Source organism: Diadema antillarum, unplaced genomic scaffold (assembly GCF_040938485.1).
Source record: "Diadema antillarum isolate AM-2024a unplaced genomic scaffold, OU_Dant_1.0 scf00000007, whole genome shotgun sequence".
NCBI classification, from domain to species: Eukaryota; Metazoa; Echinodermata; class Echinoidea; order Diadematoida; family Diadematidae; genus Diadema; species Diadema antillarum.
This window is the reverse complement of record NW_027270896.1, coordinates 2132687-2152275: the sequence shown is the minus strand read 5'-3', so window position 1 is coordinate 2152275 and position 19589 is coordinate 2132687. Positions and strand designations below refer to the sequence as shown.

At 38.8% G+C, this 19589-nt stretch overlaps 1 protein-coding gene across 1 annotated transcript; it reads right to left on the bottom strand.

Annotated features, from left to right (window-relative positions):
• Window positions 1-12046: 12046 nt before the first annotated feature.
• LOC139717142 (DNA-directed RNA polymerase III subunit RPC6-like) lies at window positions 12047-18680 on the bottom strand. Its single transcript, XM_071628646.1, has 8 exons — window positions 18652-18680; window positions 17213-17330; window positions 16586-16653; window positions 15979-16159; window positions 15037-15180; window positions 14033-14140; window positions 13376-13567; window positions 12047-12124 (listed from the first exon to the last, which is right to left on the bottom strand). Exons 1-8 carry the CDS (start codon window positions 18678-18680, stop codon window positions 12047-12049), a joined length of 918 nt encoding a protein of 305 aa, XP_071484747.1.
• Window positions 18681-19589: the final 909 nt, after the last annotated feature.

The following is a 19589-nucleotide window of genomic DNA, read 5'->3' as shown; positions in this document are numbered from 1 at the left end:
ATTGAAGTAGATTTGTGTGTGTGTGTGTGTGCATACTGACCCGCAATCCACGAAAATTACTTTGAAGAAAATACGCATTAAACGAAGGACATCATAATGGTGTTGCAAATTGTTTTGCCGTTCCAAAAAGAATACTTAGATTTATGACTGTTTTCTAACTTACGACTGTTTTCAAATTCGGGACCCATGGAAGTAATAACATATTTTCACCTCTGATTATGTATTTTGACATTTTTACTTACATTTCTTTATATTTCATTCCTTTCTTTTAAATACTGAAATGAAACCAAAACAAAATAAATTGATTGCTAGAAGGGCAAGCACCGAAGAAAAACAACAACAACAGGTAAAGACGCACACTTTTATCCTGCTGTTATTCTTTGAAATTTTGTCCAGACATGAATAATCATGAATCAAAAGGTGTTTTGTCTCATGTTGCCGTAATTAAACTATTGCTTTTTAGTCACTGATATTTCTAGAATTTTTTTAACAGCAACTTTGACTGCATCCGCATACCAAAATAAACTTGGTACCTCGACATTCCTTGGCTACACAACCGAGTGCATTCACTCATTCTCCACTCCAACCCTTATCGTCCTGTCCAATCTGTCACCCACACACACAAAGATAACTTGTGGCTGACTTCCCATTTTATCTTGTCATTCAAATTGGAAATGTCGCCAACAGCAAATGGACGGCATCGAGTAAAAACAATTGCACGCTCTCGGCTCTATTTTTACGTCTTATTTCTCTCACATAAAGAGAAAAAGACATACATACACACAGAGAAGAAAGATTGAGACGGCAAGTGGCAGTAAAATACCAAATGATATAAGATCTAGGAGGTAGCTGCAGATCTGACTATGAGTGGGTGGGAAAAAAAAAAGAATCCCTGGAGGTCCCATGCAAAACGTATTATAAACGTCAACAAATCCGACAGTGAAAAATGAACAGGTAATTTAGAACTCACAAACAATCGATGTAAAGGCTGTTTTGCATTAATGAAGTGAGGAAAACCTCTGAAATTCCTCAGCTCCTCTTACCGATCTCACCTTGGATTGCCTCACAACATTGACCCTGCTGAAAAATATTATTGTTTTAGGGTTGTTGTTGTTTGTTTGTTTGGTGTTTTTTTCTTTTGGGGGGGTCATTTGTTTATCATTTTTTTTTTTTATATGAACGTAATGCATTCTTCACAACTTCTATAGTTCCGTAAACGGGGAGGAAGAAGCATAATTAGGGATTATTCACAGAAAAAGACACTTGGTATAATCCTTCGAAGGCACTAAGGCTTAACCACTGAAGATATTGCTGGAGGTACCTGGAAATTGTTAGCCATTAAAATTTTGTACATCAAATAAAACGCTTGATTGTGTGCTTTTGTGCATCATTTATAGAGAGAGAAAAGTTCAAATTGAGACGAAATTGTCCAGGATAAGGTAAGCTCAGAATAATCAATTCCTCTCCACACATACTTGCCATATGCGTGAAGACACTTCAAAGTCCGGCAATCTTGTACCAAGCAGGAATTCGCCCTTCCCTTTAAAGCGGCAACTCATGTTTATAGGCATTTTAACATATACACCAACAGGCTTAGTTAATTGCGCAAAAACGAGGACCAGTTTGTAGCAATGAACTTCTTTCATGCTCTGTTATATGTTTATAATTTTTTGTAACATTATATTTGTATACATTACATTTTCATCTTGTATCGCAGTATCTTTTTCTTTCTTCCTGTCTGGTAGCGTTTCGTCTCGAAGTTTTTTAAAAGTATATTTAATTCATTCATGTACATTTACATATTTATATACAATAAGGTCATACACTCCAAAAAATATGAAAACGTGCTCACAAAACTTGAGAATTTACATATCCATAATTATCATAACTATCTTATGTGCAATTGATCAACGCATGTAATTTCCTTTTAAAATCAAACACGAGAGGAGCGAAATTGAACGAAGTTAACTTTCGAAACATACTTCACGTGATGTTTTAACAGCCCGAGGTGTAAGACACGAACTTAATCCAGAGCAGGCATTCAGTTTTTAATGCCAAAGCCGAAGATACCTTGGGCTTAATCGTGACACAATAACAAATACCATCAAACTCCATACTCAGTGAAGACATTTTGAGCAATGAATGGAAGGACTTGAAAACTGGCAGTCCTTCCTCTAAGCGCTTTTGCACAATCATTGGCCGTCCTCATGATAATTCTTACATATGTTTGTAGCTGAGATAAAGAAAAAAAACCCCAACAATGTCGGTTCCCACAAATTTAATTAACTCCTTTCAATATACGTCGTCGGTATAACCGCACGACAACGTTGGATGTGAATGAGCTAAGACTCCCCGCTAGCCAATCCACATTATTTTTCAGCCTTTGGCGGATGGCATTATGTTACTCAAAAGGAAGAAAAGAAGAAAGAAAAGTGTTCCAGAAAATTCGCAAGGTATTCAATATTTTGTCACAAACATGTGGCGACACGGGATAATTTCTTTTCCCATGTCATTTCGGTTTGGTCGTTCACCACTTCACTTATCAAGAAGACTTTTATTTTTAGACCTGCTTGTAGATTATATATGTGTATATATATATATATATATATATATATATATATATATATATATGTATATATATATATATATGTATATATATATATATATATATATGCCTACAAACATATAAATATAATTATATTATTATACAGGCCTACGCTGTATCGTTTGCATATTACTTTTCTTCTGCTAATTTTGTGACCGTCATAAGGTAATACTGGTAATTGATTCGAGTAAATTTTACATAACTCTAGATTTTCTTGTCATAGGCATTGAAATATTGTGCAAAGTTAACATATTTGATAACCATTAATAACCTATATAGGAAAGTCGAATGATGAAATAAAGTTGTGTTAAAAAAAAGAAGCATCATGCTGCGAGCGAATAATCATTAAGCACTACGCCATAACGCATGTCCGTCAGATTTTTTTCCATTTTAATGGTTGTTTATAAGGAATAAAGAATCCTCTTTTACAGACGAGAGAAATACAAGCATGTGTAGAAACCTCAATTCACGTGCAAACTGAAAATTCATGGAGGCGTCGAACTAGTTCAAACAAGAAAGCTGCAGATGAAGTGGAATCATGCCCGACTTTAAACAAGAGTGACAAACAGCATGTGAAGTTCCTCCGTATGTATCACGCGGAAACACAATGAATGGAATAGAAGAGAGAGTGAGGGAGGGGGAGGGGGAGGAGGAGGGGGAGGGGGAGAACGAAAGGAAGATAAACATTGGGGAAAATATTTTTCAACTCACACGACATGATTGGTGACTGCTTGGCAGTGGCGAATCCGTGCTTGATAATGAGTATCCACTTTAGACCAAGAGAATAAAGGACGGACAGTTAAGTCCACATAAGCTAACTTGCAATTCCACCAGTAAAGTACGACAAAACATTGTTCATCTTGCTGACACAGTAAACTTTCATGAGCGTTTAGCAAAAGCTACGCTTTGTTCTTCTTATATGATGGACCGTGTTGTGTGAGGAGAGTCCAATCGCGAGTATAAATGGAGTGTGGTCGGGTAAGGTAAAGGGTCGTGAGCGTATCTGGACTGGATATGTGGAGTTGAGCTCCGGAGCTCTCTCGACCCGAGTTGTTTTTCGACCAACACTACTCTTTACATGTGCGTCATGCACTTAACGCAGCCACGCAAGCACCGCATCGGGCTCAGCTGGCAGATAACACACGCAGCTGATTTCAGCAGGCGATAGCGAAGCGACACACGTCATACTGTGTTTGGAGCCAACAGCAAGTGCATTTGGTGAGGAATTGCACCGCAAATATCACTAATTTCACAGCGCGAGCCAGAAATCTCTCGTCTCTTCATGAATGCATCCTAGAGAGAGAGACGGGAGCGAGCGAGAGATAGTGCGAGGGTGGATAATGACACGTTATTCGAGAAACGGATCGCCTTCGCATTTTATTTTGCTTGCAGGTTTTGTTTTGTTTTTAGTTTGTTTGTTTCCTTGTTTGTTTGTTTGTTTGTTTTCTAGGCAGCCATAGGACAGTTAAAGCTGTCTGAAGGTCGAGGCGCCGCGGCGTACGCCCCATCAGCGTAATAGATCCATCAACGTTACTCAGATGTATTTCAGTAACAAAGCTGCGACTGGTAATGGAAATCACCCTGTAAGAAATCAATACGGGCAATCTCTATTAGATTTAGGTTCGCTGTCCAGCCCGCAATTATCCCTCCATTTCACCTGCAGTCCCTTCAACACTCCGACGATTGGAGAGTTACTTGAAGACGGCGTGATCTTCCAAACGAATACCTGCAGTATATAGAACATTAATCGCGTGGTGTATAGTTTTATAGAGACCGCCCACCATGTCATGTTGATCATCATTATCATCTTTGTTCGCAATTCCATTAGTTTTTGACCGTGGTTGATAACAGTGTAACTCTAATGCGCACGCCCTGCCAAGGAGGGTGCGCTTTCCGAAAACGTAATTTCTATATGGCGTTACATATCACTTCAATCGAATTAATTTATGGGATATTCATTAAAGTGAAAAAGAGAGTGCTAATGTACGTGGCCAAAAATCGTCAACATTCGCGGCTGATGCCACTGGAGCGTGCTTGCGTAGTGCGGGTTGTCTTCCAATAGTTCTCCTTTGAAAGGTAAATGGGAAATTAATTACCCGATTACATTATCAGAATGAGCGGTTAAAGTTGGTAAAAGGACTGAAAATGATTTCATTTTTTTGCCTGTCGAGAAAAAAACAACAACAACAACCCCCAAAAATGAATGAGACACAAAATTATAATTGTGCATGCTTCTGATGTGCGGGATTAATGCTATATAACAGATCTAGGGCCTACTCGAATGCAAATTGAATGCTAGAAACCTTTAGTAGAAAGCAGTGAGTCTTGGTGAGTTGAACCGACATGACCATCAGGACCCCGTTTATTCAAAAGATACAATCGATTATAAATTTCCTTACCACACAGGCTGCCGTAGACTTATGATAGAAATCATCTATAATAATCAATTATAACTCTTCATAAAACTGGGCCCAGGTTCTGAGAGCCAACGCTGACATTACCACGCCAAAATGGAGAATACCCATAACAACATTCTCTCTTTTGTAGATCGTGTCTTATCTCCTCTATTGACGATGCACACAAAGACACACACACACACAGACACAGACAGACAGACAGACAGACAGACAGACAGACACACACACACACACACACACACACAGACACACACACAGACACACACACACACACACACACGACGACTACGTTCAGCTTTCTTGCAGAATTACAGGACGATGAAAATACACTGTCTGTATCAGGTAAAAACCTCCAGATAGTTGCCATGGTACCTCGTTACACACTTTCATAATTTACTCTATACTTGCTTTTATCACAGCCAGGGCGCCATGCATGATACATGACCTGACACTTAAAGGCCATTGTTAAAAGCTTTTAATGAGGGTGGGGTAACCCCCTTTTCTCCCCATGTGGTGAGTGGCAATGGTAAAACGGTGTCAGCTCTTGGTACTAAAATTAGGCGTATGCTACCCGGCTACAAGGATCGACACGTGAGATGCTATTGCAGGATGTATCATGGCACACTACCGAGAAATAAGGCGACTTCACACAAAATAATATCTGATTTGCGAATATTTTATTAGAGATCGCAACTCTTTAAAAATGATTGACAGACTTTGCGAGAATGTTATTAGAAATGTTAGAATGGCTTGTTACTCGTTTTATTCCTGCTGCCAATGAATTTTGTAATAACAGACAATGGAACTATAGGATGAAACAATTCTGAACCTATATGTCGTTTACTAACACTTTGCAAAGACTTACCCGCAAAGCCAGAAATATCATATATGAATATATACAGTGTATATATATATATATATAATATATATATATATACATTGTATATGCTCAAAGTGTAGCTGAAAAAAAATGAAAAGGCCAAATGGTTACAACGTGGTTAAATGCAGGAATAGCACCTCAAAACGTTCTTTCCTTGAGAGAGAGAGAGGGGGGAAAAAAAGGTTGAATTTAGCGTCGCGCCGAGTCCTATCTAGGTCTGCGGATCAGAGGACGGGGATGGGTTGCAATCCCAAACGCTCTGCGGGTGCGACGCACAGTAGTGAGTCCATAAGGGGTAGGGACGGGTGCCAGTAGGTGAGCGGCTATAATACGGAGGGCTGATTGCACATTGCAGTAAGGTGTGCGTTATCAGACTTGACGAATGATTTCGAGCCCAGCTCGTCCCTATATTACATTCAGATATAGATCTATAAAAGTACTTCCTGAAACAGAAAAAAAAAATATGATGGAACCTGCTATGAATTTAATAAAAAACAAAAACAAAACATTTCTCCCACCACACGACAACCGTATCACATCTATATCAGTAACACTATTTGCCACACTTTCATTATAAACGATTTCCTACTGCTTCATTATCAGATTTTTCCTTGAATCCAACTCTATTCACAGAATTGCATTTTGCAATTTAGTCTAAATATGCTGTGCAATAAATGCATGAAACGACATACTATAATTATATGCAAGTTATCCTGCATGTGGAGACCATTTGAAAATATTCAAGATAAGACATTTTAACATAATATGCAATATTCAACTTCAGCTTCTGCTATGAATGGACAATATTTTCAGCACTTGAAATAGGTAGTGAAATGTATACAAAACACTCCTGCGTAGCTGTTAATCATTGTTAATTTAAACAAAAATCTCAAGATATCAGCATCAACACAAAACCTTCAACTTGAATAATCGTTGGTAAAATAATGACAATTCTATAAAGGATAAGAAAGATGGACCCAATTCGCATTCGTCTATAGAATTTCTCCATTAAAATAAGAATGAAACCCAAATATGTAAATTGAAGAAATGCGGCAGCATTAACACATCAGCAAGGTTTGAGAAAAATCCGACAATCCGTCAAAATGTTATGTATTTTTGACATTTTGGTGCAGCCATCAGAGGATGAGAGAATTATTCAACACTTTGTGACGTCATGTTTTGAAAACGATATCTAGAAAATACAATGTATTAAGAAAATGTCACGTATTTCACTCATCTCAATGGCATTCATATAGATAGAGCACTTGACTTAGCTCTTTCAGAAAGCAGGGGGAATAATATTGCTCTCTGTATACATGTTACTAACAAGTCGAGGGACTGTGCACATTTCATAAAAATGAAATTTGAAACATAGAAATAGTGTCTGCAGTATACTGTTAAGTTATACACGTTGTCTATGTATGAGGAAATCAAATTCAGCATGTGTATTAATATACTATATAAATTGCTGCTCTGTAAAATGGAGATTCATATACGAAAGAACTATTCAAGGGCACGCATAAGAGCGCAAGTATGATTAGGCCTATCTATATAGGAAAGACAGTGATTGTGGATTCTCTCGGATTGTGCTTGTGTGCAGTCTCTGTCTCTTTAAAAAGAGTAAGGCTTTTAAAACTGAAAACCTAGCGTCGCATCTCCATTCGAGTGTCTTTTGAATCTAGTGCAGCGCGACTCCCCATTTACTCTTTCTATCTTTATAACAACACGAGGAAGAACATTCAGAAAACATGCTCACTTATCCTTCAGAAACGTCGACGCACTTCATAGCAATTCTTTTTTTTTTTTTAAAGTCAATTCCCATTCCACTGTAGCCATTCTATTGATTATGTTGTGATATCGGGGAAGATTAATAGAGGCACACGAGTGTACGAAATTACATTTGCGGGACAAGTTCGTGCATGGCGAGTGTTGTAGGGCCAACTCGTTACTGTGTAAAAACGTTGCATGTGCTTCGAGTGAAATGACAGCTCATGTTTCGGCTGACTTTAAAGGAGCACGAAACCCAAATAATATTGTACATTGAGTGAATTCAGCAACATTGGTAGGGCACATCAGAGACAGTTTGAGAAAAATCGAAAGATCCGTTCAAAAGTTATAAATCTTTTTAATTTTGATGCCGCCACCACAGGGTGAGAAAACAACGTTTTGTGACGTCACGTATGAACAATTAAAGAAAATACAAAGAAAATTCAGCATATATTCACTTTTCTAGCACAATTAAAGAGCATTTGACTTACCTCTTTCAGAAAGCAAGGAGAATTACATTACCCTTACTTTATTATGTCAGTAACGAGTCAAAGGAATGTGTACTTTTCATTTTAAAAAAGATGAAATTTTGTGAAATTCTCTTTACATTGTCCTTATGTCGTTTTCGATGTTTTCGTTTCACATGTATGACGTTACAAACTGTAGCAGTCTTCTCATCCAGCAATGGCTGCACCGAATCTTTAAAAATGCATAACTTTGAAACAGGTTGTCCGATTTTCGTCAAACTTTCACTGCTATGTTCTGCTAATGTACGTATTGCTGTATCCACTCAATGCACATGTGTATTTGGGTTCATTCACCTTTAATGCCCACGGAAAATAAAACAAACAGAATGGAAGAAGTAACAATATATTCGGATACTACAGAGGAACCATTACGGATTTTGAAGTGCCGCGCGTGTAGACTTGAAAAAACAAAAACAAACAAACAAAAAAAAAAAACAAAAAAAAACAAAAAACAACCCTACTGCCACAGCATATGTACACGGTTTCTTCTACTTTTTACCTCGACCTTACTGACAAAGATGCAAAACCCACATGAATACACACACACGTACAAACACACACACACACACACACACACATACACACACACAAAAAAAAAACATGTGCCAAACACAAACAAAATTGAGCATCTCCATAATCTACGTACAGACCAGCCCAGGTACAGGAAGAAACTTAGCTTATGTAATAAGTAGGTCGAACCACTCCATAACCACAATGGCCACTGGGTGCAATCCACACTGAACTTTTTGGCAATGCTTATATAATGGACTGTCACTCTTAAAGATAAAAAGTCTCATAAACTTTCCACAAAATTAATGTTGTTTCCTAATTAAGTCATGCTTACCGCATGTTCTGGTAATAAGTTCACATCTCCCATAGACAACATTGATGTTTTAATCATCTGCCACCCCTTCCCCCAAAAAAGCAAGCAAGCAAACAAACAAACAAATGTATCTGCCCCTTCAAGACTGTAAACCATAGACTCTTACAAGAGAGGAGCCTCCCCACTATATTATATATCCCCACTTTCAGGAACACAAAAAGAGATTGACCTTTAATAGCTTAAATGAGTGTAGTGATTAGCTGGTAGGCATTGTCCATAGGACGACTATTCTGGATTGTATTTAACAGAGTATGACAATCCTTGTTTTGTCATTAATTATAATAATACCTATGGGCATCTTGTAGTCATCCTTTAAACGGTAAGAAAAAGGATAACTCTCCTGGGAATTTTCTTGTCTGGTACATGTACTTGTCCAGGGCATCCACTGTCCTCCGTCGTAATTGTCCAGGCATGACTAGCCTTGGGTTTAGGCTGCAGTTAGTAATTGTTCTGGGTGTTTCTGTTTAGTTTGGTTTAGTTGTGTTTTGTTTTGTTTTTGTTTTTGTTTTGTTTTTGTTTTTTGGTCGTAGGGTGGAGATTTTCCAGGCACGTTGGAATGGACTGACCACAAACCAATTTTTGCGAGAGGAAAATGACAGCTACACAGATATTATTTGCACAAACACGCAGTGTGTATCACGCAGTGTGTATCACGCAGTGTGTATCACGCAGTGTGTATCTGAGGAATTATTTTACTATGTCTCTCGATCAAATTAACTAAAAAACGTGTTAGAATGCAGGAAAGAATTGTTTAGAGTTTAGTGTTAGAATGGCAAAAAAATAACATGAAAGAAATTGGGGTGCCTTTGAAAGTTTCTACAGATAAATTGTGCTATGATAAATGCCGTTCATCATCATCATCATCATCATCATCATCATCAAATCAACACAATAATCAAATATCCAATCAAATAAATATTTGTTCTGCTTTAAGCTGTAATTTCTCTTCACTTTTTCCATCACAGAGTAATGGGTAATTGATAACTTCAGTTTTACTCTGCAGTAAATAATGATAAGTAATGCACAAAAGAAGACCATAATCATATTTTATGACCATAAAAGCGTAGCAATTTCTCTATGTATCATAGCTGTTCATGATTTTCTGAATCATCACACTGCCAACATCAGTTCTGAGCAGTTCTGAAAGATTATCCTGACATTATGAAACAACTGCAAATGGTTAAAGAAGTACACACAAATATTCTCTCACTGTGGTGTATTATACTGTTCACAAATTTTGCTTCTGTCTACACAAGTGGCATAGTGTACGTGGAATATAAGGGTACAGGAATATTCTTCTTCCCCTGAAAATACAGAATTCTGAACATCCGCAAGATACGTTTCCCAAGTTTAAGTACCACTCAAGTCGTGTATCGGGTCTGAACTATTTAGCAAGATATACCCTTGTTTGTCTATGCAAGTATGACATGAGATATTCATTTATTCTCTTCCTCTTAAATTGTATCAATCCATCCACTTCTGGTGAATGATTTACAACAAATGATATCGTCTTCTGTACACATACTCACATGAAGAATGGTAATTTCACACTAAATCAGACCTACCAAAGCTCACCAAATGATAAGGGTGCCTTAATTGCCTCCAGATTGTCTGCTGTTATTTCAAACAGCTCATATGTCTGTACTGGCATGTTGCCCATTTCTTGAACTCCCTGCCCGACAGAACACCTTTGAGCTCTTTTCTCATTCTTGTTTTTAGTTTTTATTGTGTTCTTGTTGTTGTTTTTTCATCAATCTGCTCAGATAGTCCCAGTGTGTCGTTAGGATTAACCCACTTTCCCCAAAATAGCCAGTGAGAATTGGAACAGGGCTAAGCTTAACCCTGGGAAATTGGTGGACCTCATGGGAGAGCCCAATCGCAGTCAACTGATGGAGCTATGCTGAATTCTTGCCAGTGAGTAAAGGCCATCAGGATCATTTCCAAATCTATAGAACTTTTCAGAATTTCTTCAACAATTATGCACATGTATATTACTACACTGTATATGCACACATTGAAAACACATACATGTGGCATCTTGGATGCAGGAAACCTGACTGAAAGCAATCAAACACAGAAATAAAATAATCTGTTATAAGTATGTCCATCATCAAGCAAATCTTCTTTTCTTCCATTACAATGGATACAAACTTTGAAAATGCAGTAGCATGGGTATTTACGGGCGGCCACACTGCCCATCAGAGGGCAGCAAAATACCACGAATAGCACCAGTCATTGAAAATGTGCAACAAAGCGTACACTCATATGCAACAGTCGACTCCAAGTCAAGATCCTTCAACCTTGTGTGTACTTACAGAGAGATCAGGGGGGCGTTTCATCAACGAGTTCGTCGGAGGTTTTCACCGACAAATTTGCTATCAGCCAATCAGACGCAAGGATTTCAGTAGCTTTTAACAGTTGTCGGTGTAAATCACTGACAAAAAGTTTCAGAGATGATAAAGCTGTACACAATCCGTTTTGGGGGTTCTTGAATACATCCGAACAGGGCCAGCCTTGCCACCTCATGGTATCCCCATGCTGCCCAGTCTTCAGGTACCAGGGGTAAAATGTCTGAAGACTTTGCACTAGGGAAAGTCATATCTGTGGCACTCATACTCACATGTAGTTAAATCCCCGTATTCAAGTTTCTGGTACCGCTGCTTACCACTCGGGGAGAAGTCTGAATACAAAACCTCTGCCTTTTCTTTGTACGTCCAGGCCTACTAGGTGTATTCAATTTCATCCAGCCAAAAGTGTAGGCTGTAATCTCTGCCTCGTAACCTATTAATTCATGACTGAATCCATCATTGTGCATCGCTGTATCCTTGGTTGGTAAAGCATCTGTGAGTCAACATGTCATGGAATCATGTCCCAGGGTGTCAGCACTGTTTGTTTGTTTGTTCGTTTGTGAGCGTGTGTGTCCATTCCCTGGGAACATCCCATGAAGGCGATGTCTGAGAGCCACTGTCAGTAATCCATCCATTCCTTCATATAGATACACGTGGCTGGTGATATTGCCCCTCCCTCGTAGCACTGGTTGAAGACCTGACATGCAGCAGGATTAATGGTGGGAAATAAAAGATTTCTTTTTTAAACCGCCTGTTATTTATCCCTGAATGATTCAGTAAAGGTGGTGTCTACTGAAATCATACTGCCATAATCAAAGCATAGCACTATGACAAGATACAATCATCAATTTGTCTTGAGCACCCTGGATAAAAACAAGAATAAGGGAATGACACACAAATTAACTTCATTCAAATACTCTTACAGAGTAATAAACAGATGGCTACTGAAGAGAGACACTAAGAGGTAGCAGTTAGCAGAAAACTGGGTAAAATGAAGGCTTGTTGGACATACAGGGAAAAATTTGAGTAGCACTAAAATGAACAAATCATTTTCAGAATTACTGCAGAAAAAGGCAGTCATCACCTCTTCTTTTGCATTTGCTAAAAGTGTTGATTATAAACTTTCTTGGCATCAGTCTTACAGTGTTTGCTTCAATAAACCAAGCACAAACTACAACACACACTATACTGAAGATATCAGGTTCTATCATCGGTCTGTTATTTTTCTGATTTTCCCATTATAACAATTAAGCCCTATGAGACATGGTTATGTGATGGGAAACATCTACACCATATTCAGCTCAAGAAAAATCATATCCTTCTGACCCTGTTGACGACTAGTCCCGAGTACACACTTGGGCAGGTGTCTGTGGGAAATGGGCATTACAGCTAAAATCAGCTCGTTTTCAACAAGTTAACATTCTCAGTTATGATGGCTTCATCCTGAATTTTTATGCCTGTCCTGCCAAGAAAGGGGTATAAGTTATTCACATACAACTATGACTAAACAAAATGGTTACCACTCTTCTTTGGTCATTGTTATAGGGTATTCACAATACAAAGAATACCGCACAAACTGTAAAACCAGACATTTTTGCGTGCCCTTTAATTTCTTGAATATCGCGAGAGGCAAGATTCCCAAAATTTAAATGCAAGTGAAAGTTCTTGTCTAAACTACACGCATGCATTGAACGCCAGTAGCAATTCGCTAAAATTTCATGCCTCAAAAAAGGCCATTGGCTCCAATTGGTGAAAATTTCATGCTGCAAAACATTCTTACTTTAACGAAGTAATACACATATCACTTTTCATCAAATGCAGTACATGCACAAGAGAGGTACTGCTATAAGCCAATCAGAATCGTCCACCTGGAGACTTGCGTGATCATCTTGATTTTCCAATTGAAATGTACACAAAATTTCCTAAATATCAGTGCCATAGAACTTACAGGACAAACTCCACAAGGTGACTTCATCAGTCCAGTGGGCTTGGTCAGCGGTTGGATGGCACGATAGACTTTGACCTGGTCACTTGAAGTGGAGGAGGATGACCCCGCTCCGACGCTGACGGTCATCTCAACTTTACCATCGTAGATCAGAGTGTTCAGGATGGTGGTGATATCTTCAACAGACAGGTCAACCTGAGTAAGGGGTTGAAATCATTCATAATGAGAAGACTGGTCACACACTGAGCAATGCAACTAGTGAGACGTCAGTATAAGATCACAAAATATAAATTACATTCTAAGCAAAGAGACAGGGCATAAGCATGCATTTTTCCTTTGTTTTCGAATGCACTGCACGCAAATATGAAGACACTTAATTAAGTGACCTTGATTATGCAAAAACAAAACAAAAACAAACAAACAAGGAATGATGCATTTGCAAGGTATGGATGAGGGGAAACAGAAATAGGGGCCAAGTGATTATAGACAGCTGGCTACTACAGACAGGGTTCCTAACATGGTTTTTCTCCTGTGGGGAATATTTTTAGTGGCATATATGACAGGTGGTCACTTTAGATAAGTGGCTGCTAAGGCAGGTTTGACTGTATCACTTTATCCTCATCGTGATATGTGTCATCATATTTATTATCATTGCTTTACCTTGCTTATCCTCAGCTCTGTGATGAATTTCCAGACTTCTTCTGACGATGCATAAGACTGGTTTCTCCTTAGCAACGGGTCTGCATGTGATCCGGCAGCATTCTCCACCTAATATTGGAGAGATGATGTTGCAATAATATCAATGTTTACAAAGTGAACTTTGGTCTTGGAATGAAAGCAGAACGCCATACATGGCCTGAACTTTGTTTACTTGTTCAAGAAGTAAAGGGATACCAAAAAGGGATGACAAAGGATGAAAGAGGTGGCCCGACACATATCTACATGAAGCCACTTTGTGCGTGAAAGGGCCTTCACTTTGACATTTCAAGGGCCTCAGTTCAGGCTTTTGCCTGAATACTGGCATCCCTGCGCTGACGACATGTGATGCCAGTGATGGAACACCATGATGTTCCAGAGCAAACCAGCTCTGTCAAATTCTCTCTCATGTGTCTCATGTGTTTCGTGACAAAATAGAGTATTACCTTCACCTGAGATAGATGGTAAGCTTTCTAAAAGAAGGGGGCGTCTTATATCATATACATACAGCATGTATATTCACATTATGAATATTAGTCAAAATACACTTTCCTTTAAAGCATGCAATTTAAAGACACTCTTCAAATCTTGTGAATCGCTCCTCCCCATGAAGTTACAGTCAATGTCCACATTAGTTTTCCACCTACCATCGAATTCTTCTACCAGTTTGCAGGACATTGTAGAAAACATTTCTATGTGGCAAACATGGAATGTTTATAATGACAGGCACAGACCAGTTAGCCTGTTCTCAACAAGATTCTCAAGTTTTAAAAGCTTTATATGGGGTCCACCAGGTTTTAGTAGGGAGTGGCATGGCATAATTTCAGGACTACAACGTCATCTTATCTAATTACCATCAGTGACTGACTTTGATGCCATAATTCAGTTCCCCTTGGAAACCAAAACTATTGCTCAATCAGACAACATCCAAATGGTAGGCATGAGCAATGTGTTTTTAGTAACCTTACCTTTTGAAGGAGAAATTTGAAGCACTGCTGATTCAGGACTTCGACAAACTCTGACTCAAACTCCTGATCGCTGTACCATGTGCCTCCAGTGACTGAGGGATCAGGTTCTAGATTAAACAGCATGTAGGCCTTCTTTCTTGTAGCCTGTTCCCAAATGAAATACAACCAGTTCAAGAATTACATTTCAGTAGTCATCTTCATAAAAGCACTACAAAATAATAATAATGATGATAAAAAGAGAAAATACAAAAGGATCACAGTCAATACGCAGTCTTCTGCACATCAATTCTACACCCAGGAGATTGAGGGAAGATTAAATATGGATTCTAGTGATTTGTCTATTCCCTCCAAGTCCTCACTTCTTGACATAGTTGAAAATGAAGTAAAGGTGAAACAACAAGCTAAGATAAATGATCATCTTTCCCTCCCCATTCACTTCTTGAGATAACTAGGGTTCTTGCTACTCCTTGCTGGGTAATTAGCTACCTAGTATTCACCTCATGTAGTAGAGCTCAGTGTTCTGCATATTTTTCTTTTTTTTTTCTTTTTTTTCTTTTGTTGTTGCTATTACAACATGGTTACAGTTACCACTTTTAAAATAATACTTTTAGATGTGTCATTGAATGATCAAATGGTGCATTTGGCAATTTAAACCCATGCTCTGCCAGCATCAGATTTCAAACACAGTGCACACAAAAGAGCAACATAATTTCACAGCACACAAAAGGGGTCAACAAAACCAAATAGAAATGCAAACAAAATACGTACAAAAAAAAAAATAGAAATCTCCAACCACGATACAAGGTGAATCCCATATTTGCACCGATGCATCAATGCTAATTTCTGTATACTGTAAGCTAACAAAAAGCAAGCTCAAAGAAAACAAAGCAATCGGTCCTGTAGCAAACAGTAGCACAAAGGAGACGAATTTGGCAGACTCACACCAACAGGCTTGACCGCTTTGATCAGTTTCCTGCTCTCCAGATTGCGGAGGATCTTGTTCAGCTGAGTGAGCTGAAGGCTGCTCTTCAGTCGGATGTCTCGTGTCCATATTCCCTTGTTGCCGGATTGCTCTATGATCTGGTACACAAGCCTCTCCTGGTTGTCAGCTCCCTTGATTTTACTATGGCCACACAACGGGGAGGGACAAAGCAGAGGAAGCTGAGGTGAGGTGATGATGTAATGTGCCATTCCACAGGAAACAGAAAATTGATAATCCTATTGAGAGCAATGGCAATTCTAAGTATAGAAACATAACAAATAAGAGCTCATTACACCAGTAACAAGTATTTATTACAATCCCACATGGGTAGCTCACATCAGAAAAAGATATGAAAATGTACCTGGGTTTTGGTTTGTTCGTTTTTGTTTACAATTATCATAATTCAAATCAGGTGAACAAAATGTCCTCTTTGTGAATTTTTAACTACCTGATGTGGTTGCTTCTGGTCACAATGGGTTTTGCACCCTGTGTATACTTAAGTTTGTCAGTGACATACTCCTTGTGATTTTCTACTGCACTATTGTTGGGACACGCTTCAACTCTTACCTTACAGAGGCTGGGTCCTTCAGTCTATACAGAAGTTCAGAACTTGTTTTCACCAGATCTATTTTGCCCTGTGATAAAAACACAACCATATTGACAACAGCAAGATGTTCATTGAAGCATAATATGTAATGTCAGAAATGTGAATTAAATGGTTTGTAATGCATCAATTGTGTGAAGGTGGGTTGATCTAGGCAAAAAGAAAGAATGAAATGAAATGAAAAAAAAAATATATATATATGTAATGCATACATTTATTAACAAAGAAACAAACAATAAGACTATCAAACTTCACCATAATTTGGACGGTTGAAGTTCAGGCTCTACAATTCCTGATAAGCAGGTTTTTTTTTGTTTTTTGTTTTTTTTTCAGTTGTCATCCACACTAATTTTTTGTTTACTTTGTTCATGTTTATGATGCTGTCATTTGCTTTGAAATGAGTTACTGCTTATTTAAAAATATACAACATCCCAAAGACTGCATTATCTAAAGTGACAATACAGGGTGAGAGATGATTTTTTTTCTTTTAATGAGTAGGCCTGCTGAATATCAACAATTGTTACCAGCATTCTATTTATGGTATCAAAAAGTAGACAAGGTAGAGGCAATACAGCAGTGTTTTTACTCACTGATGACAGTAGCCTATTTACTGCCGTCACTCTCTGCTGTGTATCTATGTTGGGCAGTTGCTTCTGTAGGGCAGAGTCTGGAATTCCATTGGCATCCTGTTTGCACAGTTCCAGGATTCTGTAAATTCCCAGAAAAGAAGATAATTTGAAAAAGACATTCACAGTGCATAGGAAACAAAAAGAATGTTACCAGTACTCAATGTTATCAAAGTAGAAACGTCACAGGCTTATTTGTCTTACTTTGAAATGTCATTATTCAAGCTTAAAGCTCAGAATGGCAAGACAGCAATTTCTGAAGAATTGTCCTGCACAGGTATCACAAAATCAGTTAACATCTACTGACTGAGTGACATCATGTCTGTGATGAGGACTTAAAATATTTCTGATTCGGACTTAGATAGAACTAGGTCTATCAATAATTTACACTATCTATATCCACGTCTGAATTAACACGTCTTATAAATTGTCATTGTTCACCTTCACTGGAGTGACTTTATACGTGTTTGAAAATACAAATATATTGCACAATTTTGACAGTTTGCCATGGTCCAGCAGAACTTCAGGAATAAAGTTAATCAGATATCCACATGGCCACAAACGTTTGACTGTAATGTGTGGCTTGCCAAATGTAGGCCTAATACTAATAGATCTATAGATAGTGTAATGGAATTTTTCAAAAACTTTAAACAAATCTTCGATTAATCTGTGGCACAGGTTCACTCCACATTCTATGACTTGGTAGACCTATCAGCAATGCAATGCCACTACGCGCAAATGCTAAGGTCCAAAGAGTCAATGATAGAAGTGTCACAGCCATGCTTCAAAAACTTCAATGGCCATCCCTGCAAGAAAGAAGAGCACAGGCAAAGGTTGCAATGATTTACTGCATTAAGAACTCCATGATATCCGTCCCCGCAACAGTTCTGACCCCATCGCTACCTCTTTCAAACAGGGGACACGACCAGAAACTCCAAGTACCATTCGCAAGAACACAAGTCCTACAAAGAAGCTTCTTCCCAGATGCAGCCAGGCCTTGGAACTCATTACCCCAGGCCACCGTCTCCTGTACCTCTCTGTCAAGCTTTAAGAGAGAGGTACTCAAGACCCAGCTCCGTTAAGACACGGATGCCTGTTTTTTAGCCGCACATAGTACGTTCCATGTAGATTTTTCTTAATCCAGACACTGTACATATGCCTGCACAGCACAACAGTACGAAAATACACCCGACGGTGGCCTGTACTTATAGAGAAGAAGAAGAAGAAGAATGCAGTGGCACAACCAATCTACCGGCTCCCAACGTAAATTGCAATTACCGGGACTGTTATAGTTAGCTCTTGAGATGTTCACACTCGACACACGCAAGCAGGATCTTCTTCTTTCAGCACTACACTGAAATAACATAATTTAAGTTATCCATCATTGAGTGCCGAGTGCTTACCTTTCTTCGAGATTCATTGCATCGGCCATTTTCGTATCCTTGATCAGGAAACTCAGTGTCGATTAAAATATTAGATTGACAAATTCGACGGCGTGTTTCTGCATACATCCCATGCGCCGATGCGGATTGCAACATCGTAGTGCCTCGAGCGCGAGCCCTCAGGCCGCCCCCGCGGGCGGCGGGCCGGATGCTGCTGCGCTGCAATCCGCTGCATGCATGCTGCTGCTAGCGGGGCGCGCCGGGTCATTGCAACATAGAGTTTACGAGTTATACTTATAGTCCGTTTTCTCACGGAAACGTGAAAATAGAACTGCATCTGACATTCCAGGGTAAGTGATTTGATGAAACACTATATTTACCGGATTTGTAGTTTACCTGAGATCTGCGCTGAAGACAACAATAACTGTGGAACCAGCAGTTCAAGAACAGCCTAGTGAGAACCAACGTGAAGTAGAACGTGTGGGACTGTGTACATGAGCACTATTCCCTTTATGCTTCTGCCAGCAATGTGAATGAATGTGTCTCCTTCAAGTCGTAGATGTTCTTGTCTATGGGCCTGTAGATGAGTACGAGTCACGGTACTTCCAAAAACAGTGTTGGTTTGGATGGAGATGCAGGTTTCAAACTCTTGTGTGTGTGTGTCACACCACTGAACTGTGTTTGTTTTGTGAGATGAAGAGAAACCTCTTCAATAAAATGTGACAGCACATGCCACAACTCTTTGTTTTACCTTTTTTTTGTGGATATCTCAGTCATTTCAAACCCGATTTTCATCAAATTATAAACTTTCAATTGTATGTTCTTTAACATTTCATGGAATGGTTTTGAAATAGGGCCTATCTTGCAGAACGTGAAAAGCTGATTTTTCACCTCAACCAACACTAACTTAAGAGATCTATATAGTAGACACCGGTTCCGATACCATCCCTTAAAAGCGA